General features: G+C 52.6%; 1 protein-coding gene across 4 annotated transcripts in view; it reads right to left on the bottom strand.

The window, feature by feature from the left end:
* TTC7B (tetratricopeptide repeat domain 7B) overlaps positions 1-26540 on the bottom strand; it is a 127460-nt gene that overhangs the window by 88406 nt on the left and 12514 nt on the right. For all 4 annotated transcript variants that reach the window (XM_075330195.1, XM_075330194.1, XM_075330193.1 and 1 more), the window contains exon 3: positions 7933-8101. In XM_075330195.1, coding sequence (XP_075186310.1) covers positions 7933-8101 — 169 coding nt within the window. The remainder of the gene's footprint in view (positions 1-7932; positions 8102-26540) is intronic.

Here is a 26540-nt window from a genome sequence, read left to right on the forward strand (position 1 = left end):
AAGGCAGATCCGAATTCAGTCGGACAACTCCACAGCGGTGCATACATCAACCACCAAGGGGGGACACGCAGTCGGCAAGCCTTCCAGGAAGTCCGGCGGATTCTGATGTGGGTGGAAGCCACAGCCTCCACCATATCCGCAGTTCACATCCCCGCGTGGAAGGAAAACTGGGAAGCAGACTTCCTCAGTCGCCAGGGCATGGACGCAGGGGAATGGTCCCTTCACCCGGACGTGTTTCAGGAAATCTGTCGCCGCTGGGGAAGGCCGGACGTCGACTTAATGGCGTCCCGGCACAACAACAAGGTCCCAACCTTCATGGCACGGTCTCGCGATCACAGAGCTCTGGCGGCAGACGCCTTAGTGCAAGATTGGTCGCAGTTCCGGCTCCCTTATGTGTTTCCACCTCTGGCACTCTTGCCCAGGGTGCTACGCAAGATCAGATCCGACTGCAGCCGCGTCATACTCGTCGCCCCAGACTGGCCAAGGAGGGCGTGGTATCCGGATTCTGTGGCATCTCACGGTCGGCCAACCGTGGGCACTACCAGACCGACCAGACTTGCTGTCCCAAGGGCCGTTTTTTCCATCGGAATTCTGCGGCCCTGAACCTGACTGTGTGGCCATTGAGTCCTGGATCCTAGCGTCTTCAGGATCATCCCAAGGGGTCGTTGCCACCATGAGACAGGCTAGGAAGCCCACGTCCGCTAAGATCTACCACAGAACGTGGAGGATATTCTTATCCTGGTTGCTCTGCTCAGGGAGTGTCTCCCTGGCCTTTTGTATTGCCTACATTTCTTTCTTTCCTGCAATCTGGGTTAGAAAAAGGTTTGGTCGCTCGGCTCCCTTAAGGGCAAGTCTCGGCGCTATCCCGTGTTGTTTTCAGAAGCGTCTAGCACGACTTTCTCAGGTGCGCACGTTCCTGCAGGGGGTTTGTCATATCGTACCCCCGTACAAGCGGCCGTTAGATCCATGGGATCTGAACAGGGTACTGGTTGCCCTCCAGAAGCCGCCCTTCGAGCCTCTGAGGGAGGTTTCACTTTCTAGACTATCACAGAAAGTGGGCTTTTCTGGTAGCGATCACATCTCTTCGGAGAGTGTCCTGAGCTGGCAGCACTATCATCCAAGGCTCCCTTCCTGGTCTTCCACCAGGACAAGGTAGTGCTGCGCCCCATTCAGGAGTTTCTCCCGAAGGTGGTATCCTCTTTTCATCTTAATCAGGATATCTCTTTGCCTTCTTTTTGTCCTCATGCAGTTCATCGCTATGAGAAGAATTTACATTTGTTAGATCTGGTGAGAGCACTCAGAATCTACATTTCCCGCACGGCGCTCCTGCGCCGCTCCGATGCACTCTTTGTCCTTGTCGCTGGTAAGCGCAAAGGGTCGCAGGCTTCCAAGGCCACCCTGGCTCGATGGATCAAAGAACCAATTCTTGAAGCCTACCGTTCTGCTGGGCTTCCGGTTCCATCAGGGCTGAAGGCCCATTCTACCAGAGCCGTGGGTGCGTCCTGGGCATTACGACACCAGGCTACGGCTCAACAGGTGTGCCAGGCAGCTACCTGGTCGAGTCTGCACACTTTCACCAAGCATTATCAGGTGCATACCTATGCTTCGGCGGACGCCAGCCTAGGTAGAAGAGTCCTGCAGGCGGCAGTTGCCTCCCCGTAGGGGAGGGCTGTCTTTGCAGCTCTAACATGAGGTATTTCTTTACCCACCCAGGGACTGCTTTTGGACGTCCCAATCGTCTGGGTCTCCCAAATGGAGCGCCGAAGAAGAAGGGAATTTTGTTACTTACCGTAAATTCCTTTTCTTCTAGCTCTTATTGGGAGACCCAGCACCGCCCTGTTGTCCTTCGGGATGTTTTTGTTGTTTGCGGGTACACATGTTGTTCATGTTGAACGGTTTCAGTTCTCCGATGTTACTTCGGAGTGAATTTGTTTAAACCAGTTCTTGGCTTTCCTCCTTCTTGCTTTTGCACTAAAACAGGTGAGCCAGTGATCCCACTGGGGGTGTATAGCCAGAAGGGGAGGGGCCTTACACTTTTTAGTGTAATTGCTTTGTGTGGCCTCCGGAGGCAGTAGCTATACACCCAATCGTCTGGGTCTCCCAATAGGAGCTAGAAGAAAAGGAATTTACGGTAAGTAACAAAATTCCCTTCTTTTTTAGGTTTCATCTGAGTCTTGAAGACTTTGCTGGGTCGCTGCTGGTTCAGTGTCTGCACAGCACAGATCTGCTGTGCAATTCATGTGGATGGAGTGATGAATGGATTCCACGGGGTCCCCTGTGCAGCGATGGTGACGGGCTGAGCGCAGACACTGAATCAGCAAGGGGCGACGGGCAGAGGAGGAAGACAAGACATAAGAGAAATCGCCTCCAAGGTTTGAACTTGCGGTAAATGAATACATTTTATTTTCTTCTTTCTTGATGATGAAGCTACAAAGTCACCGAATCTGGATCCTACGGGTGAAGTGGGCTCACGGGGGAGGTGGGGGGGGTCACAGACACCGGACTAAGGGGTCTCTAGGCCACTGACACATATTAGCGGTATACGTACTGTGCATCCTCGTGAAAGTTTATCCTGCAGCGGAACGTTATAAACATACAGAGAAAATAAAAGATCCACAAGAAGTGCAAACGAAAAATAAGTGCCACCCCTTCCACCCAATAGAGAACACAGAGGACAGGAGGGGTCACCGATCCGGGGGGCCCGCACGCCGGCCGGACACCACTCACCCGTTCTTGAAGTACAGGACGTGCGCTCGCTGCAGCCCGGTCTCCAGGAAGAAGCTCATCTCCTGGTCCGGGGCCGCGGGGCCCGGCTTCGGACTCCGGTTCTGTATATTTGCTGCCTGCACCTGACGTGGGAAGAAAATGATATATATATATTTGTAGGAAGATTCTTCTGCTCCGCAGCCGCTGGGTCAGAAATGTGGATAACTGATCAAGCTTGTTGCTGCCCCTTTAAGTCCACATTACCACCGCCGCCGCCTCGGCCCAACCAATCAGAACTCTTGGATCTCGGGAGACACAATTCTCATTTCCACTTTTATTTAATATGGCCGGAGCGGGGGTCCCATGATTTATTAATGCCCCCCACAGCTGCAGGGGGGAATACACGGGTTCTTACATCCACTAGTAAATGTGAAACAAGAACTAATAGGCGAGTATTGATTGTCCCTTATCTCTATTTGCTGCACAGATCAATGGCAGCTATTGTTCCCTGTTATCTTCTCCAAGGCCACAACAGCTCTATCCACCTGACACTGCACAAAAGGAGCGGACTTCAACCCGTGGAGCTCCCCGTGCCCTGACAGTGGCAGGATGTAGAGGAGCATGCTGGGTGCGCTGGTTCTGCAGTGGTTGGATGGAGCCCCCGCACCCCGGCCCTCGGCGCGCGCTCACCCGCTCCACCTCCTGCAGGTACAGCAGGGCCGATGTCCCCCGACTTCTCGTAGCAGGTGATGATTTCCTGGTCCCCGGTCCAACGTGGAGACTGTTAGTGGAGGAGGAATACGGCAGCTTTTCTAGACAAAGACCTACAATTTACAGAAAAAAAAACAGCGGCAGTGAGTGGTTGAAACATGGCCGACAGCCGAGGCTGCGCAGCACCTGCACAGAACAAGAGGCAATCAGAGCGGCACATCGCTTATAGATCTCAGCCCAGCAGAGGGGATGTGTAATAGAGCAAGTGGCCACAACCAGGGTGAATGCACGGCCTCACAAGCAGTGTGGGCAATTGGTGGCCTCACCAGCGGGGGGGGGGGGGAGGGGGACAGAGCGGCTTCACCAGCGGGGGGGCGGCAGAGCGGCTTCACCAGCGGAGGGGGGGGGAGGCAGAGCGGCCTCAACCAGCGGGGGGGGGCAGAGCGGCCCTCACCAGCATAGGGACAGGGCAGCCTCACCAGCAGGGGGGCAGAGCGGGCCTCACCAGCAGAGGGACAGGGCACAGCCTCACCCAGCAGGGGGACAGAGCCGGCCCCCACCGGCAGAGGAAGAGAAGGGGGGGGGGGGGGAGAAGACGGCCACCTCACCAGCGTGGGGGGGGGGCAGAGCTGGCCGTCACCAGCGGGGGGGGGGGGCAGAGCGGCCTCACCAGCTGGGGGGGGGGGGGGGCCAGAGGCGGCCTCACCAGCACGAGGGACAGGGTCAGCCTCACCAGCAGGGGGGTGTAGAGCGGCACTCACCAGCAGAGGGACAGAGAGCGGCCCCAACCGGCAGAGGAAAGGGGGGGGGGGGGGGAGAGAGCGGCCCTCACCCAGCGGGGGGGGGGGGCAGAGCGGCCTCACCAGCGGGGGGGGGCAGAGCGCACTCACCAGCAGAGGGACAAGGCGGCCTCACCAGCAGGGGGGGGGGGGCAGAAGCGGGCCTCACCAGCAGAGGGGACAGGGCAGGCCTCACCAGCGGGGGAAGGGGGGGGCGGGGGTGTTATGAGCGGCTTCACCACCTGGGGGGGGGGGGGCAGAGCGGCCCTCACCCACCGGGGGGTGGGGGGGGGGCCAGAGCGTTCCTCACCACCGGGGGGGGGGCAGAGCCGCTCTCACCACCAGGGGGGGGGTGCAGAGCCGCCTCACCTCCAGGGGGGGGGGGAAGCAGAGCAGTCTCACCACCAGTGGGGGGCAGAGCGGCCTCACAACCAGGGGGGGCACGGGACAGCAGTCACAGAGTACGGGCAGAGGGGGTTTTGGGGGGCTGCTGAAAGACTTCTGCTGGCTGTCAGTGAATGAGAACATTCAATGTCCTATAGGTTTTATTGGGGGATGGTTGCACCTCGGACAATGATCACACGGGGTGCTGCTCCTTTTCACTGAGCACCCCAATCTTATCGCTCCCCCATCCACACACCTGTTCTCGTGAGCGCAGCAGAGTCCTCTCCCCGCGTCTAAGCTGATATGACAAGTGTAATTTTTCCGGTAATTACTTGGCGGCACTAATGGCATAACGGTATTAATGTCGCGGATTGAAGAGGAACTGTCACTTTGTCACTGAGGCTGGAGACTGAATGCAATCCGATCCGAGGCCAGCGAGAAATGGAGCGAGCGTAATCTGAGGACACGGCGCCCCCTGCTGCACACAACAGAGTAGAACACAAAGACCAATGTTGTGACCGAGACGACTGCAGGAGAAAAGGTATTTATAGCTGATCTCTGGTGTGATGGATAGGAGGTGTTCTCAGTGATGTCACTGCTGATCTCTGGATGATGGGATAGGAGGTGTTCTCAGTGATGTCACTGTGATCTCTCTGGTGACTGGATAGGAGGTGTTCTCAGTGATGTCACCTGCTGATCTCTGGTGATGGATAGGCGGTGTTCTCAGTGATGTCACCGCTGATCTCTCTGGTGATGGATAGGCGGTGTTCTCAGTGATGTCACTGCTGATCTCTGGTGATGGATAGGCGGTGTTCTCAGTGATGTCACTGCTGATCTCTGGTGATGGATAGGCGGTGTTCTCAGTGATGTCACCGCTGATCTATCGGGTGATGGGATAGGAGGTGTTCTCAGTGATGTCACTGCTGATCTCTGGTGATGGATAGGCGGTGATTCTCAGTGAGTCAACCGCTGATCTCTGGTTGATGGATAGGAGGTGTTCTCAGTGATGTCACTGCTGATCTCTGGTGATGGATAGGAGGTGTTCTCAGTGATGTCACTGCTGATCTCTGGTGATGGATATGGAGGTGTTCTCAGTGATGTCACCGCTGATCTCTGGTGATGGATAGGAGGTTGTTCTCAGTGATGTCACACTGCTGATCTCTGGTGATGGATAGGCGGTGTTCTCAGTGATGTCACACGTCTGATCTCTGGTGATTGGTATAGGAGGTGTTCTCAGTGATGTCACTGCTGATCTCTGGTGATGGATAGGCGGTGTTCTCAGTGATGTCACCGCTGATCTCTGGTGAAGGATAGGAGGTGTTCTCAGTGATGTCACTGCTGATCTCTGGTGATGGATAGGCGGTGTTCTCAGTGATGTCACCGCTGATCTACTGGTGATGGATAGGAGGTGTTCTCAGTGATGTCACTGCTGATCTCTCTGGTGATGGATTAGGAGGTGTTCTCAGTGATGTCACTGCTGATCACTCTGGTGATGGATAGGAGGTGTTCTCAGTGATGTCACCGCTGATCTCTGGTGATGGGATAGGAGGTGTTCTCAGTGATGTCACCGCTGATCTCTGGTGATGGATAGGAGGTGTTCTCAGTGATGTCACCGCTGATATCTCTGGTGAAGGTGAGTAGGAGTCTCAGTGATTCACCTCAGTGATGTCCGCTGATATCTGGTGATGGATAGGAGGTGTTCTCAGTGATGTCACCGCTGATCTCTTGGTGATGGATAGGAGGTGTTCTCAGTGATGTCACTGCTGATTCTCTGGTGATGGATAGGAGGTGTTCTCAGTGATGTCACTGCTGATCTCTTGGTGATGGATAGGAGGTGTTCTCAGTGATGTCACTGCTGATCTCTGGGTGATGGGATAGGAGGTGTTCTCAGTGATGTCACCGCATGATCTCTGGTTGATGGCTAGGCGGTGTCTCAGTGATGTCACTGCTGATCTCTGGTGATGGATAGGCGGTGTTCTCAGTGATGTCACCGCTGATCTCTGGTGATTGGATAGGAGGTGTTCTAAGTGATGTCACTGCTGATCTCTGGTGATGGATAGGCGGTGTTCTCAGAGTGGTCACAGCTGATCTCTGGGTGATGGATAGGAGGTGTTCTCAGTGATGTCACCTGCTGATCTCTGGTGATGGATAGGAGGTGTATCTCAGTGATGTCACGTGCTGATCTACTGGTGATGGATAGGAGGTGTTCTCAGTGATGTCACCGCTGATCTCTGGTGATGGATAGGAGGTGTTCTCAGTGATGTCACCGCTGAATCTCTGGTGATGGATAGGAGGTGTTCTCAAGTGATGTCACCGCTGATCTCTCTGGTGATGGGATAGGGAGGTGTTCTCAGTGATGTCACCGCTGATCTCTGGTGATGGATAGGAGGTGTTCTCAGTGATGTCACCGCTGATCTCTGGTGATGGATAGGAGGTGTTCTCAGTGATGTCACCGCTGATCTCTTGGTGATGGTAGGAGGTGTTACTCCAGTTGATGGTAGGAGGTTTCTCAGTGATGTCACTGCTGATCTCTGGTGATGGATAGGAGGTGTTCTCAGTGATGTCACTGCTGATCTCTGGTGATGGATAGGAGGTGTTCTCAGTGATGTCACCGCTGATCTCTGGTGATGGATAGGAGGTGTTCTCAGTGATGTCACTGCTGATCTCTGGTGATGGATAGGCGGTGTTCTCAGTGATGTCACTGCTGATCTCTGGTGATGGATAGGCGGTGTTCTCAGTGAAGTCACTGCTGATCTCTGGTGATGGATAGGAGGTGTTCTCAGTGATGTCACCGCTGATCTCTGGTGATGGATAGGAGGTGTTCTCAGTGATGTCACTGCTGATCTCTGGTGATGGATAGGAGGTGTTCTCAGTGATGTCACCGCTGATCTCTGGTGATGGATAGGAGGTGTTCTCAGTGATGTCACTGCTGATCTCTGGTGATGGATAGGAGGTGTTCTCAGTGATGTCACCGCTGATCTCTAGGGAACCATTCTCCTATGTAGCCTCCTTGCTGGTGGCTCTGCTGCAGCTGAGATGAGGCATCAGTTGTGTCTCCAGTGAGTGACCTCCTATTGCTTACTGATCTCTGGCTACGACATCTTTAGAATATTATGTCAGACATAAGTCTGTGAAAAGGGAACAATTGATCCCTGCGGCCGGGGAAAGGGTTAATTTAGTCCTGGTGCTAAACAATTCAGCATTTCTATTCAGATAATAAAGCGGCTGCAGAGCTGGAATCATGCACTGGAATGTGGATCAGACTCTCAATGATCTTTTAGTGGCAAAAGAGCAAAAAAAAAAAAAGAAAAAAAAAAAAAAACGTTTTAAAGAGACAGCATAATATTTCTACCTTTGGTTGAGTAAGCTTCAGCGATCATCCGTAACTTGTAAGGAGGAGCCGCCACCAACTGAATGTCATCCAGAGCGACGAGAGCGTAAATACCTAGAGCCTCCTTATACTCGCCCTCCACATAGTCCAGTTTGGCCATTATCATATTGGCTTCTTGAATCAGGTCTGACTGTAAATAAAAGAAAAAATACTTTAATTCAGCCGACAAGATCAACTCTAAAGCACTAACATTGTAGTATACAACTACAAGTATTATACTCCAGAGCTGCACTCACTATTCTGCTGGTGCAGTCACTGTGTACATACATTACTGATCCTGAGTTACCTCCTGTATTATACTCCAGAGCTGCACTCACTATTCTGCTGGTGCAGTCACTGTGTACATACATTACTGCTCCTGAGTTACCTCCTGTATTATACTCCAGAGCTGCACTCACTATTCTGCTGCTGCAGTCACTGTGTACATACATTACTGATCCTGAGTTACCTCCTGTATTATACTCCAGAGCTGCACTCACTATTCTGCTGGTGCAGTCACTGTGTACATACATTACATTACTGATCCTGAGTTACTTCCTGTATTATACTCCAGAGCTGCACTCACTATTCTGCTGGTGCAGTCACTGTGTACATACATTACTGATCCTGAGTTACCTCCTGTATTATACTCCAGAGCTGCACTCACTATTCTGCTGGTGCAGTCACTGTGTACATACATTACTGATCCTGAGTTACCTCCTGTATTATACTCCAGAGCTGCACTCACTATTCTGCTGGAGCAGTCACTGTATACATACATTACTGATCCTGAGTTACCTCCTGTATTATACTCCAGAGCTGCACTCACTATTCTGCTGGTGCAGTCACTGTATACATACATTACATTACTGATCCTGAGTTACCTCCTGTATTATACTCCAGAGCTGCACTCACTATTCTGCTGGTGCAGTCACTGTGTACATACATTACTGATCCTGAGTTACCTCCTGTATTATACTCCAGAGCTGCACTCACTATTCTGCTGATTGCTATTGGAAACAGTCAGTCTTCTTTACACGTCCTGTATATTAGCCGGCTGAGCTTTTGCCTCAGAGCTGTCATTTTCTCTCTACATGTGATGATTTTACCATCTCTGATGATTACACTGGTCACACAGAACTCTCATCAGTAGGTGATGTGTGTTGTATGGAGTGTGATGCGCGGATTCCATACATCTGCTCGGTTTCGCTCTATCGCATAAAGCTTCGGAGATGGAAGTATTTTTGTTATTTCTGCATTCTCATTGTGTGTGGATTTTCCGGTAATTCCCATTTCTTTGCTTGTCTTACGTAATTGTGAATTTTCTTACAGGGACATCAGTAAAGGATTTAGTGAGTTTTATGGGACGTTTTATTGACAGCGCGGTCAGCCAATGACTTTTTTTTGTCAAACTGAAAGGCTTTTCTACAAAAAACAAACACAAGATTAATTACCCTGAATGTGAATCTGCGAGTAGGCCAGCTCCACATGATGGGACCCTGCCGTTTCTTGCACCACCGCTGTCTGGATTGTATGAAAATGAAGTAGAATATGAGGACTCTGGAGGTGAAGCTACCGACGAATACATGGAGACCTCAAGTCACGATGAGTCCGTACCTGATGGAGCAGCCAGAACGCTTTACTCAGCATCAATGATCTCATCCGAGACCTTTCATTGTCAGAAGATAAAGCTGAACTTGAAACAGAAGACTCTTCTTCATGATGTAGTCAAAGTGTGTTATTACCGAAACAGAAGTAACACTTTCACACAATTTTTCACAGTTGATGGAGCAATGGTGCACTGCAACTATGTGAATGGCCTCTTTGAAGAACTGAATCAAGAGTATCTTTTTTGCAGATTGGAATTTGTTTATTGACTTATCCCAGAGAAGTGTGTGAAAGCCGTGTTACTTCACAATGGAAATATCAAACCATCAATCCCTATTGCTCACTCCTGTCATCTAAAGGAAAGTGAGGGAAATCTGACAGTTGTTTTGGATGCGATGCAATATGGGATATGTGTGGAGATGCGACAGTGATTGCTCTGCTAATGGCAATGTGAGGAGGTTTCACACAATATTGCTGCTTCTTATGGGACAGTAGAAATCCAGTAGAGCTTTGTGTCCCTCGTGATCGGGGACAGAGGAACGTCTCTGCTCCAGGTACAGACGATCTGCAGCACAATCCTTTATTGCTCCAACAATCATTTTTCTTCCTCCGCTACAGAGAAAGTTGGGCTTGATTAAAACTTTGTGAAATCCAAAGACAAATCCACAAAATTCCAGAACAATTCAAAGATATTCTTCAGCAAAGGTTTTGTTTCTATTTTGCGTCTATAAAACCTGTTTGTTAGGTGAGGCCTCGTCTTCTGATCTGTGGATCACGGTTTTCTTAAAGTCGCCAGTATATCTCCTATACCGTATAATAACGACGCTGCTCCATGGACACGATCCGCGCTGCAGAGAATCTCTACACATGAAATCCGGACAAAGAGAGGATTCAGAAAAGCAGAGTCACCGGCGAGGAATCCAAAAATAGATTTTATTGTAGATAATATAAGAATATTTATTAATTTATATAGCGCTATTAATTCCGCAGCGCTTTACGTACATCAGCAATACTGTCCCCATTGGGGCTCACAATTCTAAATTCCCCTATCTGTATGTTTTTGTAGTGTGGGAGGAAACCGGAGAACCCGGAGGAAACCCGAGCAAACACGGGGAGAACATACAAACTCCTTGCAGATGTTGTCCTCAGTGGGACTAGAACCCAGGACCCCAGCGCTGCAAGGCTGCAGTGCTAACCACTGAGCCACCACAAGACTGCAGTGCTAACCACTGAGCCACCACAAGACTGCAGTGCTAACCACTGAGCCACCACAAGACTGCAGTGCTAACCACTGAGCCACAACAAGACTGCAGTGCTAACCACTGAGCCACCACAAGACTGCAGTGCTAACCACTGAGCCACCACAAGACTGCAGTGCTAACCACTGAGCCACCACAAGACTGCAGTGCTAACCACTGAGCCACCACAAGACTGCAGTGCTAACCACTGAGCTACCACAAGACTGCAGTGCTAACCACTGAGCCACCACAAGACTGCAGTGCTCACCACTGAGCCACCGCGTCGCCCGATCTTTGTTATTTGACTTTACCTAGAATGCAAATATCCAGAGCCTGGAGTTTTGTGCAGACACTGGCCATTCAGGGAATGCTGGGAGATTTCTGCTCTGCAGCATGCTACATTCTGACATGTGGGTCAGTAATAAATAACCCCTTTCTGCCGATATTATAAGTGCAGGATACAGGTTATTTATTCTTTTCTTCGTGTAACTCTTTCATGGTCAGGAAGGGGTTAACAGGCGGCAGCAGAAGTGCAGGAACAATTAGATTAATGAGTCTGTGATTTGGGCTGCGGCCAGTTGTTTAATACCATAATGACTGCGGACAGATGGCAGCTCTGAGGCTCCAGACCCCGGGATTATACCCCCTATACCACATCTGTGCACAGCCAATCACAAGGAAGACCAGTGACCATGTGACCTCAGGTGTGCCCTTTACCTCCCTCACCTGTAGAGCCCCATTCACACTCACCAGGACTTCCATGTCTGTCATTTGTCGCTGTTCATGACTGAACAAAAAGCTGAAAACAACGTCAGCAGAGAGCTCAGAAACAAGCATGTGCGGCCGCAACAACAGCTTGCTGACTGTTTCCAGGTAGCTGAACTGTGAATAAAGCTCTGGAGCATAAAAGAGGACGTAACTCAGGATTAGCAATATATGTACACAGTGACTGCACCAGCAGAATAGTGAGTGCAGCTCTGGAGTATAATACAGGAGGTAACTCAGGATCAGTAATGTAATGTATGTACACAGTGACTGCACCAGCAGAATAGTGAGTGCAGCTCTGGAGTATAATACAGGAGGTAACTCAGGATCAGTAATGTATGTACACAGTGACTGCAGCAGCAGAATAGTGAGTGCAGCTCTGGAGTATAATACAGGAGGTAACTCACGATCAGTAATGTATGTACACAGTGACTGCACCAGCAGAATAGTGAGTGCAGCTCTGGAGTATAATACAGGAGGTAACTCAGGATCAGTAATGTATGTACACAGTGACTGCACCAGCAGAACAGTGAGTGCAGCTCTAGAATATAATACAGGAGGTAACTCAGGATCAGTAATGTAATGTATGTACACAGTGACTGCACCAGCAGAATAGTGAGTGCAGCTCTAGAATATAATACAGGAGGTGACTCAGGATCAGTAATGTATGTACACAGTGACTGCACCAGCAGAATAGTGAGTGCAGCTCTGGAGTATAATACAGGAGGTAACTCAGGGTAAGTACAGGATATGTAATGAATTATATGAACGGAGTTCAGCTCTGCAGTATAATGGGGCTCTGCAGCGAGTCTTTCCCTCCCGGCTGTGTACGGAGCTGCAGGCTGTGGACTCGGGGCTCTCTATTGTCTCCAGTAGTGATATTTCGGGGGCTCTGGGGCGGAGGCGGCTCATTTTGCTGATCACAGGAGGATCGTTCTGTCGGAAGCCAGAAGATAATAACGACCTCAGCAAATGAGAGAATCTGTCACCAGCAAAGTCATGTGACCGAGCGCAAGATAATGTGGAGCGGCGTCCCCGGAGCTGTATACACTGCAGAAACGTATATCCTCCCTCCAGTGCCGTCCCCGGAGCAGTATACAGTGCAGAAACGTATATCCTCCCTCCAGTGCCGTTCCCGGAGCAGTATACACTGCAGAAACGTATATCCTCCCTCCAGTGCCGTCCCCGGAGCAGTATACACTGCAGAAACGTATATCCTCCCTCCAGTGCCGTCCCCGGAGCAGTATACACTGCAGAAGCGTATATCCTCCCTCCAGTGCCGTCCCCAGAGCAGTATACACTGCAGAAGCGTATATCCTCCCTCCAGTGCCGTCCCCAGAGCAGTATACACTGCAGAAGCGTATATCCTCCCTCCAGTGCCGTCCCCAGAGCAGTATACACTGCAGAAGCGTATATCCTCCCTCCAGTGCCGTCCCCAGAGCAGTATACACTGCAGAAGCGTATATCCTCCCTCCAGTGCCGTCCCCAGAGCAGTATACACTGCAGAAACGTATATCCTCCCTCCAGTGCTGTCCCCGGAGCAGAATACACTGCAGAAGCGTATATCCTCCCTCCAGTGCCGTCCCCGGAGCAGCATACACTGCAGAAGCGTATATCCTCTCTCCAGTGCCGTCCCCGGAGCAGCATACACTGCAGAAGCGTATATCCTCTCTCCAGTGCCGTCCCCGGAGCAGTATACACTGCAGAAGCGTATATCCTCCCTCCAGTGCCGTCCCCAGAGCAGAATACACTGCAGAAACGTATATCCTCCCTCCAGTGCCGTCCTCTGAGCAGTATACACTGCAGAAGCGTATATCCTCCCTCCAGTACCGTCCCCGGAGCAGTATACACTGCAGAAGCGTATATCCTCCCTCCAGTGCCGTCCCCGGAGCAGTATACACTGCAGAAACGTATATCCTCCCTCCAGTGCCGTCCCCAGAGCAGTATACACTGCAGAAGCGTATATCCTCCCTCCAGTGCCGTCCCCAGAGCAGTATACACTGCAGAAACGTATATCCTCCCTCCAGTGCCGTCCCCAGAGCAGTATACACTGCAGAAGCGTATATCCTCCCTCCAGTGCCGTCCCCAGAGCAGTATACACTGCAGAAGCGTATATCCTCCCTCCAGTGCCGTCCTCGGAGCAGTATACACTGCAGAAACGTATATCCTCCCTCCAGTGCCATCCCCGGAGCAGTATACACTGCAGAAGCGTATATCCTCCCTCCAGTGCCGTCCCCGGAGCAGCATACACTGCAGAAGCGTATATCCTCTCTCCAGTGCCGTCCCCGGAGCAGCATACACTGCAGAAGCGTATATCCTCTCTCCAGTGCCGTCCCCGGAGCAGCATACACTGCAGAAGCGTATATCCTCTCTCCAGTGCCGTCCCCGGAGCAGTATACACTGCAGAAGCGTATATCCTCCCTCCAGTGCCGTCCCCAGAGCAGAATACACTGCAGAAACGTATATCCTCCCTCCAGTGCCGTCCTCGGAGCAGTATACACTGCAGAAACGTACATCCTCCCTCCAGTGCCGTCCCCGGAGCAGTATACACTGCAGAAACGTATATCCTCCCTCCAGTGCCGTCCTCTGAGCAGTATACACTGCAGAAGCGTATATCCTCCCTCCAGTGCCGTCCCCGGAGCAGTACACACTGCAGAAATGTATATCCTCTCTCCAGTGCCGTCCTCGGAGCAGTATACAGTGCAGAAACGTATATCCTCCCTCCAGTGCCGTCCCTGGAGCAGTATACACTGCAGAAGCGTATATCCTCCCTCCAGTGCCGTCCTCTGAGCAGTATACACTGCAGAAGCGTATATCCTCCCTCCAGTGCCGTCCCCCGAGCAGTATACACTGCAGAAACGTATATCCTCCCTCCAGTGCCGTCCTCAGAGCAGTATACACTAGAGAAATGTATATCCTCCCTCCAGTGCCGTCCCCGGAGCAGTATACACTGCAGAAACGTATATCCTCCCTCCAGTGCCGTCCCCGGAGCAGTATACACTGCAGAAAATTATATCCTCCCTCCAGTGCCGTCCTCAGAGCAGTATACACTGCAGAAACGTATATCCTCCCTCCAGTGCCGTCCCCGGAGCAGTATACACTGCAGAAACGTATATCCTCCCTCCAGTACCGTCCTTGGAGCAGTATACACTGCAGAAACGTATATCCTCCCTCCAGTGCCGTCCCCGGAGCAGCATACACTGCAGAAGCGTATATCCTCCCTCCAGTGCCGTCCTCAGAGCAGTATACACTGCAGAAACGTATATCCTCCCTCCAGTGCCGTCCCCGGAGCAGTATACACTGCAGAAACGTATATCCTCCCTCCAGTGCCGTCCCCGGAGCAGTATACACTGCAGAAGCGTATATCCTCCCTCCAGTGCCGTCCTCAGAGCAGTATACACTGCAGAAACGTATATCCTCCCTCCAGTGCCGTCTTCAGAGCAGTATACACTGCAGAAACGTATATCCTCCCTCCAGTGCCGTCCCCGGAGCAGTACACACTGCAAAAACGTATATCCTCCCTCCAGTGCCGACCCCGGAGCAGTATACACTGCAGAAACGTATATCCTCCCTCCAGAGCCGTCCTCGGAGCAGTATACACTGCAGAAACGTATATCCTCCCTCCAGTGCCGTCCCCAGAGCAGTATACACTGCAGAAACGTATATCCTCCCTCCAGTGCCGTCCCCGGAACAGTATACACTGCAAAAGCGTATATCCTCCCTCCAGTGCCGTCCTCGGAGCAGAATACACTGCAGAAACGTATATCCTCCCTCCAGTGCCGTCCCCGGAGCAGTATACACTGCAGAAACGTATATCCTCCCTCCAGTGCCGTCCCCGGAGCAGTATACACTGCAGAAACGTATATCTTCCCTCCAGTGCGGTCCCCGGAGCAGTACACACTGCAGAAACGTATATCCTCCCTCCAGTGCTGTCCCCGGAGCAGTACACACTGCAGAAGCGTATATCCTCCCTCCAGTGCCGTCCTCGGAGCAGTATACACTGCAGAAACGTATATCCTCCCTCCAGTGCCGTCCCCGGAGCAGTATACACTGCAGAAACGTATATCCTCCCTCCAGTGCCGTCCCCGGAGCAGTATACACTGCAGAAACGTATATCTTCCCTCCAGTGCTGTCCCCGGAGCAGTACACACTGCAGAAACGTATATCCTCACTCCAGTGCCGTCCTCTGAGCATTATACACTGCAGAAACGTATATCCTCCCTCCAGTGCTGTCCCCGGAGCAGTACACACTGCAGAAGCGTATATCCTCCCTCCAGTGCCGTCCTCGGAGCAGTATACACTGCAGAAACGTATATCCTCCCTCCAGTGCCGTCCCCGGAGCAGTATACACTGCAGAAACGTATATCCTCCCTCCAGTGCCGTCCCCGGAGCAGTATATACTGCAGAAACATATATCATCCCTCCAGTGCCGTCCCCGGAGCTGTATACACTGCAGAAACGTAAATCCTCCCTCCAGTGCCGTCCTCAGAGCAGTATACACTGCAGAAACGTATATCCTCCCTCCAGTGCCGTCCTCGGAGCAGTATACACTGCAGAAACGTATATCCTCCCTCCAGTGCCGTCCCCGGAGCAGTATACACTGCAGAAGCGTATATCCTCCCTCCAGTACCGTCCTTGGAGCAGTATACACTGCAGAAACGTATATCCTTCCTCCAGTGCCGTCCTCGGAGCAGTATACACTGCAGAAACGTATATCCTCCCTCCAGTGCCGTCCCCGGAGCAGTATACACTGCAGAAGCGTATATCCTCCCTCCAGTGCCGTCCCCGGAGCAGTATACACTGCAGAAACGTATATCCTCCCTCCAGTGCCGTCCTCTGAGCAGTATACACTGCAGAAACGTAAATCCTCCCTCCAGTGCCGTCCTTGGAGCAGTATACACTGCAGAAACGTATATCCTCCCTCCAGTGCCGTCCTCGGAGCAGTATACACTGCAGAAACGTATATCCTCCCTCCAGTGCCGTCCTCGGAGCAGTATACACTGCAGATATGTATAGCCTCCCTCCAGTGCTGTCCTCAGAGCAGTATACACTGCAGAAACGTATATCCTCCCTCCAGTGCCGTCCTCAGAGCAGTATACACTGCAGAAACGTATATCCTCCCTCCAGTGCCGTCCTCAGAGCAGTATACACTGCAGAAACGTATATCCTCCCTCCAGTTCCGTCCCCGGAGCAGTATACACTGCAAAAGCGTATATCCTCCCTCCAGTGCCGTCCTCGGAGCAGTATACACTGCAGATATGTATAGCCTCCCTCCAGTGCTGTCCTCGGAGCAGTATACACTGCAGAAACGTATATCCTCCCTCCAGTGCCGTCCTCGGAGCAGTATACACTGCAGAAACATATATCCTCCCTCCAGTGCCGTCCCCGGAGCAGTATACACTGCAAAAGCGTATATCCTCCCTCCAGTGCCGTCCTCGGAGCAGTATACACTGCAGATATGTATAGCCTCCCTCCAGTGCTGTCCTCGGAGCAGTATACACTGCAGAAACGTATATCCTCCCTCCAGTACCGTCCCCGGAGCAGTATACACTGCAGAAACGTATATCATCTCTCCAGTGCCGTCCTCTGAGCAGTATACACTGCAGAAACGTATATCCTCCCTCCAGTGCTGTCCCCGGAGCAGTATACACTGCAGAAACGTATATCCCCCCTCCAGTGCCGTCCCCGGAGCAGTATACACTGCAGAAGCGTATATCCTCCCTCCAGTACCGTCCTTGGAGCAGTATACACTGCAGAAACGTATATCCTCCCTCCAGTGCCGTCCTCGGAGCAGTATACACTGCAGAAACGTATATCCTCCCTCCAGTGCCGTCCCCGGAGCAGTATACACTGCAGAAGCGTATATCCTCCCTCCAGTGCCGTCCCCGGAGCAGTATACACTGCAGAAACGTATATCTTCCCTCCAGTGCTGTCCCCGGAGCAGTACACACTGCAGAAACGTATATCCTCACTCCAGTGCCGTCCTCTGAGCATTATACACTGCAGAAACGTATATCCTCCCTCCAGTGCTGTCCCCGGAGCAGTACACACTGCAGAAGCGTATATCCTCCCTCCAGTGCCGTCCTCGGAGCAGTATACACTGCAGAAACGTATATCCTCCCTCCAGTGCCGTCCCCGGAGCAGTATACACTGCAGAAACGTATATCCTCCCTCCAGTGCCGTCCCCGGAGCAGTATATACTGCAGAAACATATATCATCCCTCCAGTGCCGTCCCCGGAGCTGTATACACTGCAGAAACGTAAATCCTCCCTCCAGTGCCGTCCTCAGAGCAGTATACACTGCAGAAACGTATATCCTCCCTCCAGTGCCGTCCTCGGAGCAGTATACACTGCAGAAACGTATATCCTCCCTCCAGTGCCGTCCCCGGAGCAGTATACACTGCAGAAGCGTATATCCTCCCTCCAGTACCGTCCTTGGAGCAGTATACACTGCAGAAACGTATATCCTCCCTCCAGTGCCGTCCTCGGAGCAGTATACACTGCAGAAACGTATATCCTCCCTCCAGTGCCGTCCCCGGAGCAGTATACACTGCAGAAGCGTATATCCTCCCTCCAGTGCCGTCACCGGAGCAGTATACACTGCAGAAACGTATATCCTTCCTCCAGTGCCGTCCTCTGAGCAGTATACACTGCAGAAACGTAAATCCTCCCTCCAGTGCCGTCCTTGGAGCAGTATACACTGCAGAAACGTATATCCTCCCTCCAGTGCCGTCCTCGGAGCAGTATACACTGCAGAAACGTATATCCTCCCTCCAGTGCCGTCCTCGGAGCAGTATACACTGCAGATATGTATAGCCTCCCTCCAGTGCTGTCCTCAGAGCAGTATACACTGCAGAAACGTATATCCTCCCTCCAGTGCCGTCCTCAGAGCAGTATACACTGCAGAAACGTATATCCTCCCTCCAGTGCCGTCCTCAGAGCAGTATACACTGCAGAAACGTATATCCTCCCTCCAGTTCCGTCCCCGGAGCAGTATACACTGCAAAAGCGTATATCCTCCCTCCAGTGCCGTCCTCGGAGCAGTATACACTGCAGATATGTATAGCCTCCCTCCAGTGCTGTCCTCGGAGCAGTATACACTGCAGAAACGTATATCCTCCCTCCAGTGCCGTCCTCGGAGCAGTATACACTGCAGAAACGTATATCCTCCCTCCAGTGCCGTCCCCGGAGCAGTATACACTGCAAAAGCGTATATCCTCCCTCCAGTGCCGTCCTCGGAGCAGTATACACTGCAGATATGTATAGCCTCCCTCCAGTGCTGTCCTCGGAGCAGTATACACTGCAGAAACGTATATCCTCCCTCCAGTACCGTCCCCGGAGCAGTATACACTGCAGAAACGTATATCATCTCTCCAGTGCCGTACCCGGACCAGTATACCATGCAGAAACGTATATCCTCCCTCCAGTGCTGTCCCCGGAGCAGTATACACTGCAGAAACGTATATCCCCCCTCCAGTGCCGTCCCCGGAGCAGTATACACTGCAGAAACGTATATCCTCTCTCCAGTGCCGTCCCCGGAGCAGTATACACTGCAGAAACGTATATCCTCCCTCCAGTGCCGTCCTCGGAGCACTATACACTGCAGAAACGTATATCCTCCCTCCAGTGCCGTCCCCGAAGCAGTATACACTGCAGAAACGTATATCCTCCCTCCAGTGCCGTCCTCGGAGCAGTATATACTGCAAAAACGTATATCCTCCCTCCAGTGCCATCCTCAGAGCAGTATACACTGCAGAAACGTATATCCTCCCTCCAATGCCGTCCCCGGAGCAGTATACACTGCAGAAACGTATATCCTCCCTCCAGTGCCGTCCCCGGAGCAGTATACACTGCAGAAACGTATATCCTCCCTCCAGTGCCGTCCTCGGAGCAGTATACACTGCAGAAACGTATATCCTCCCTCCAGTGCCGTCCTCGGAGCAGTATACACTGCAGAAACGTATATCCTCCCTCCAGTACCGTCCTTGGAGCAGTATACACTGCAGAAACGTATATCCTCCCTCCAGTGCCGTCCTCGGAGCAGTATACACTGCAGAAACGTATATCCTCCCTCCAGTGCCGTCCCCGGAGGAGTATACACTGCAGAAATGTAAATCCTCCCTCCAGTGCCGTCCTCAGAACAGTATACACTGCAGAAACGTATATCCTCCCTCCAGTGCCGTCCTCGGAGCAGTATACACTGCAGAAACGTATATCCTCCCTCCAGTGCCGTCCCCGGAGCAGTATACACTGCAGAAACGTATATCCTCCCTCCAGTGCTGTCCCCGGAGCAGTATACACTGCAGAAACGTATATCCTCCCTCCAGTGCCGTCCTCGGAGCAGTATACACTGCAGAAACGTATATCCTCCCTCCAGTGCCGTCCCCGGAGCAGTATACACTGCAGAAACGTATATCCTCCCTCCAGTGCCGTCCTCGGAGCAGTATACACTGCAGAAATGTATATCCTCCCTCCAGTGCAGTCCTCGGAGCAGTATACACTGCAGAAACGTATATCCTCCCTCCAGTGCCGTCCTCGGAGCAGTATACACTGCAGAAACGTATATCCTCCCTCCAGTGCAGTCCTCGGAGCAGTATACACTACAGAAACGTATATCCTCCCTCCAGTGCCGTCCTTGGAGCAGTATACACTGCAGAAATGTATATCCTCTCTCCAGTGCCGTACCCAGAGCAGTATACACTGCAGAAACGTATATCGTCCCTCCAGTGCCGTCCCCGGAGCAGTATACACTGCAGAAACGTATATCCTCCCTCCAGTGCCGTCCTCGGAGCAGTATACACTGCAGAAACATATATCCTCCCTCCAGTGCCGTCCTCTGAGCAGTATACACTGCAGAAACGCATATCCTCCCTCCAGTGCCATCAATGGAGCAGTATACACTGCAGAAACATATATCCTCCCTCCAGTGCCGTCCCCAGAGCAGTATACACTGCAGAAACATATATCCTCCCTCCAGTGCCGTCCTCGGAGCAGTATACACTGCAGAAACGTATATCCTCCCTCCAGTGCCGTCCCCGGAGCAGTATACACTGCAGAAACATATATCCTCCCTCCAGTGCCGTCCTCGGAGCAGTATACACTGCAGAAGCGTATATCCTCCCTCCAGTGTCGTCCCCGGAGCAGTATACACTGCAGAAACGTATATCCTCTCTCCAGTGCCATCCCCGGAGCAGTATACACTGCAGAAGCGTATATCCTCCCTCCAGTGCCATCAACGGAGCAGTATACACTGCAGAAGCGTATATCCTCCCTCCAGTGCCATCCCCGGAGCAGTATACACTGCAGAAGCGTATATCCTCCCTCCAGTCCCGTCCCCGGAGCAGTATACACTGCAGAAACGTATATCCTCCCTCCAGTCCCGTCCCCGGAGCAGTATACACTGCAGAAACGTATATCCTCCCTCCAGTGCCGTCCCCGGAGCAGTATACACTGCAGAAACGTATATCCTCCCTCCAGTCCCGTCCCCGGAGCAGTATACACTGCAGAAACGTATATCCTCCCTCCAGTGCCGTCCCCAGAGCAGTATACACTGCAGAAACGTATATCCTCCCTCCAGTGCCGTCCTCGGAGCAGTATACACTGCAGAAACGTATATCCTCCCTCCAGTGCCGTCCCCGGAGCAGTATACACTGCAGAAACGTATATCCTCCCTCCAGTGCCGTCCCCAGAGCAGAATACACTGCAGAAACGTATATCCTCCCTCCAGTGCCGTCCCTGGAGCAGTATACACTGCAGAAACATATATCCTCCCTCCAGTGCCGTCCTCGGAGCAGTATACACTGCAGAAACGTATATCCTCCCTCCAGTGCCATCAACGGAGCAGTATACACTGCAGAAACGTATATCCTCTCTCCAGTGCCGTCCCCAGAGCAGAATACACTGCAGAAACGTATATCCTCCCTCCAGTGCCGTCCTCGGAGCAGTATACACTGCAGAAACGTATATCCTCCCTCCAGTGCCATCCCCGGAGCAGTATACACTGCAGAAACGTATATCCTCCCTCCAGTGCCGTCCCCGGAGCAGTATACACTGCAGAAACGTATATCCTCCCTCCAGTGCCGTCCCCAGAGCAGTATACACTGCAGAAACGTATATCCTCCCTCCAGTGCCGTCCCCGGAGCAGTATACACTGCGGAAACGTATATCCTCCCTCCAGTGCCGTCCCCGGAGCAGTATACACTGCAGAAGCGTATATCCTCCCTCCAGTGCCGTCCCCGGAGCAGTATACACTGCAGAAACGTATATCCTCCCTCCAGTGCCGTCCCCGGAGCAGTATACACTGCAGAAACGTATATCCTTCCTCCAGTGCCGTCCCCAAAGCAGTATACACTGCAGAAACGTATATCCTCCCTCCAGTGCCGTCCCCGGAGCAGTATACACTGCGGAAACGTATATCCTCCCTCCAGTGCCGTCCCTGGAGCAGTATACACTGCAGAAGCGTATATCCTCCCTCCAGTGCCGTCCCTGGAGCAGTATACACTGCAGAAGCGTATATCCTCCCTCCAGTGCCGTCCTCAGAGCAGTATACACTGCAAAAACGTATATCCTCCCTCCAGTGCCGTCCTCGGAGCAGTATACACTGCAGAAACGTATATCCTCCCTCCAGTGCCGTCCTCGGAGCAGTATACACTGCAGAAGCGTATATCCTCCCTCCAGTGCGGTCCCCGGAGCAGTACACACTGCAGAAGCGTATATCCTCCCTCCAGTGCTGTCCCCGGAGCAGTATACACTGCAGAAACGTATATCCTCCCTCCAGTGCCGTCCCCGGAGCAGTATACACTGCAGAAACGTATATCCTCCCTCCAGTGCCGTCCCTGGAGCAGTATACACTGCAGAAACGTATATCCTCCCTCCAGTGCCGTCCCTGGAGCAGTACACACTGCAGAAACGTATATCCCCCCTCAAGTGCCATCAACGGAGCAGTTTACACTGCAGAAGCGTATATCCTCCCTCCAGTGCCGTTCCCGGAGCAGTATACACTGCAGAAGCGTATATCCTCCCTCCAGTGCCGTCCCCGGAGCAGTATACACTGCAGAAACGTATATCCTCACTCCAGTGCTGTCCCCGGAGCAGTATACACTGCAGAAACGTATATCCTCTCTCCAGTGCTGTCCCCGGAGCAGTATACACTGCAGAAACGTATTATCCTCCCTCCAGTGCCGTCCTCGGAGCAGTATACAGTGCAGAAACGTATATCCTCCCTCCAGTGCCGTCCCCGGAGCAGTATACACTGCAGAAACGTATATCCTCCCTCCAGTGCCGTCCTCGGAGCAGTATACACTGCAGAAGCGTATATCCTCCCTCCAGTACCGTCCTCGGAGCAGTATACACTGCAGAAACGTATATCCTCCCTCCAGTGCTGTCCCCGAAGCAGTATACACTGCAGAAACGTATATCCTCTCTCCAGTGCTGTCCCCGGAGCAGTATACACTGCAGAAACGTATTATCCTCCCTCCAGTGCCGTCCTCGGAGCAGTATACAGTGCAGAAACGTATATCCTCCCTCCAGTGCCGTCCCCGGAGCAGTATACACTGCAGAAACGTATATCCTCCCTCCAGTGCCGTCCTTGGAGCAGTATACACTGCAGAAGCGTATATCCTCCCTCCAGTACCGTCCTCGGAGCAGTATACACTACAGAAACGTATATCCTCCCTCCAGTGCCGTCCCCGGAGCAGTATACACTGCAGAAACGTATATCCTCCCTCCAGTGCCGTCCCCGGAGCAGTATACACTGCAGAAACGTATGTCCTCCCTCCAGTGCCGTCCCCAGAGCAGTATACACTGCAGAAATGTATATCCTCCCTCCAGTGCCGTCCCCAGAGCAGTATACACTGCAGAAATGTATATCCTCCCTCCAGTGCCGTCCCCAGAGCAGTATACACTGCAGAAATGTATATCCTCCCTCCAGTGCTGTCCCCGGAGCAGAATACACTGCAGAAGCGTATATCCTCCCTCCAGTGCCGTCCCCAGAGCAGTATACACTGCAGAAGCGTATATCCTCTCTCCAGTGCTGTCCCCGGAGCAGTATACACTGCAGAAACATATATCCTCCCTCCCAGTGCCGTCCCCAGAGCAGTATACACTGCAGAAGCGTATATCCTCTCTCCAGTGCCGTCCCCAGAGCAGTATACACTGCAGAAGCGTATATCCTCTCTCCAGTGCCGTCCCCAGAGCAGTATACACTGCAGAAGCGTATATCCTCACTCCAGTGCCGTCCCCAGAGCAGTATACATTGCAGAAGCGTATATCCTCCTCCTCCAGTGCCGTCCTCGGAAGCAGTATACACTGCAGAAACGTATATCCTCCCTCCAGTGCCGTCCCCGGAGCAGTATACACTGCAGAAACGTATATCCTCCCTCCAGTGCCGTCACCGGAGCAGTATACACTGCAGAAACGTATATCCTCCCTCCAGTGCCGTCCCCGGAGCAGTATACACTGCAGAAACGTATATCCTCTCTCCAGTGCCGTCCCCAGAGCAGTATACACTGCAGAATCGTATATCCTCCCTCCAGTGCCCGTCACCGGAGCAGTATACACTGCAGAAACGTATATCCTCTCTCCAGTGCCGTCCCCAGAGCAGTATACACTGCAGAATCGTATATCCTCCCTCCAGTGCCGTCACGTCTCCGCATTTGATGCAGATAGTGGGTCTCATTGATTTCTGTACCCCCCCTCCCATTACCTGCTGAGTCAGAGCAACGCCACGGCCGCAGTCAGTGAGATTGGAAACCCGATGATCGCAATAAAGGAAAAGCCGGATCAGATCGTTTCAGGAGAATTACACTTCGTTACGTGACGTCCTCAGTTATAGGATTATGTACAGGGACTCTCCATAGAAACAGCGGGTGGAGTAATATACAGTCATGGCTGAAAGTGTTGGCGCCCTTGAAATTGTTCCAGAAAATGAAGTATTTCTCCCAGAAAATTGTTTACAATTCCAGGTTTTGTCATTCACATGGATTATTTCCATTGTTTATTGGAACAAGACAAAAACATAGAAAAAAAGGCAAAACGGGAGAAAAATCCACACAAAACCCCCAACAATGGGAAACACCAACTTATTGTCCCCTCAGCTCAATGTATGGTCTCCTGCGCTTGGAATAATCCCTTCCATCAGTCGTCCTCCTGTCCCCGTCAACTCAGCTTCTTCCTCCTCTCACCTTGGAAGTCTACGGACTCCCTCTTTATAGAACAATCTCCAGGTCTCTCATATCTGAAGGCGTCCGCAGTCTCCTCGTCCTCTCTCCTCTTCCCCTCTCCTCTTCCCCTCTCCTCTTCCCCTCTCCTCTTCCCTCTCTCCTCTTCCCCTCGTCCTCTTCCCCTCTCCTCTTTCCCCTCTCCTCTTCCCCTCGTCCTCTTGCCCGCTGCTCCTCTTCCCCTCTCCTCTTCCCTCTCCTCTTCCCCTCTCCTCTTCCCCTCTCCTCTTCCCCTCTCCTCTTCCCCTCGCGTCCTCTTCCCCTCTCCACTTCCCCTCTCCTCTTCCCCTCTCCTCTCCCCTCTCCTCTCCCCTCTCCTCTCCCTCTCCGTCCTCTCCCTCTCCTCTCCCTCTCCTCCTCTCCCTCCTCTCCTCTCCTCTCCCTCTTCCTCTCCTCTCTCTCCTCTCCTCCCTCTTCCTCTCCCTCTCCTCTCCCTCTCCTCTTCCTCTCCTCTTCCTCTCCTCTTCCTCTCCCTCTCCTCTTCCTCTCCTCTTCCTCTCCCTCTCCTCTTCCTCTCTCCTCTCCCTCTCCTCTCCCTCTCCTCTCCCTCTCCTCTTCCCTCTCCTCTCCCTCTCCTCTCCTCTCCCTCTCCTCTCCCCTCTCCTCTCCCTCTCCTCTCCCTCTCCTCTCCCTCTCCTCTCCCTCTCCTCTTCCTCTCCTCTTCCTCTCCTCTCCCTCTCCTCTCCCCTCTCCTCTTCCTCTCCTCTTCCTCTCCTCTTCCTCTCCTCTTCCTCTCCCTCTCCTCTTCCTCTCCCTTCTCCTCTTCCTCTCCCTCTCCTCTTCCTCTCCCTCTCCTCTTCCTCTCCCTCTCCTCTTCCTCTCCCTCTCCTCTTCCTCTCCCCTCTCCTCTTCCTCTCCCTCTCCTCTCCCTCTCCTCTCCTCTCCCTCTCCTCTCCTCTCCCTCTCCTCCTCCTCTCCTCTCCCTCTCCTCTCCCCTCTCCTCTTCCTCTCCTCTCCTCTCCCTCTCCTCTTCCCTCTCCTCTCCCTCTCCTCTTCCTCTCCTCTTCCTCTCCTCTTCCTCTCCTCTTCCTCATCCTCTTCCTCTCCTCTTCCTCTCCTCTTCCTCTCCCTCTCCTCTCCTCTCCCTCTCCTCTTCCTCTCCTCTTCCTCTCCCTCTTCCTCTCCCTCTCCTCTTCCTCTCCCTCTCCTCTTCTCTCCTATCCTCTTGCTTCTCCTCTTCCACCTCTCCTCTCTCCTCCTCTCCCTCTCCTCTCTCTCCCCTCTCCTCTTCCTCTCCCTCTCCTCTTCCTCTCCCTCTCCTCTTCTCTCCCTCTCCTCTTCTTTTCCCTCTCCTCTTCCTTTCCCTCTCCTCTTCCTTTCCCTCTCCTCTTCCCTCTCACCTCTCCTCTCCTCTCTCTCTTCCTCTTCCTCTTCCTCTCCTCTTCTCTCCTCTCTCCTCTTCCTCTCCTCTTCCTCTCCTCTTCCTCTCCTCTCCACTACTCTTCCTCTCCACTACTCTCCTCCTCTTCCTCTTCCTCTTCTCTCCTCTTCCGATCTCTCCATAGTGTGAATGGGGTTTAGATCCAGACTCATTGCAGCCTCTTCAGAACTCTCCAGCGCTTTTGTTTCCATCCATTTCTGGGGTTCTTGAAGTGTTTGAGGTCATTGTCCTTCCTGGAAGACCCCTGACCCAAGATGCATCCCCAGATTTGTCACACTGGGGCTCTATATTGCCACCAGAATCCTCTGGTAATCTTCAGATTTCATGATGTCTTGCGAAGTCAAGACACCCAGTGCCAGAGGCAGCAGAAACAATCCCAAA

This window comes from Anomaloglossus baeobatrachus, chromosome 12 (genome assembly GCF_048569485.1).
Source record: "Anomaloglossus baeobatrachus isolate aAnoBae1 chromosome 12, aAnoBae1.hap1, whole genome shotgun sequence".
NCBI lineage: Eukaryota > Metazoa > Chordata > Amphibia > Anura > Aromobatidae > Anomaloglossus > Anomaloglossus baeobatrachus.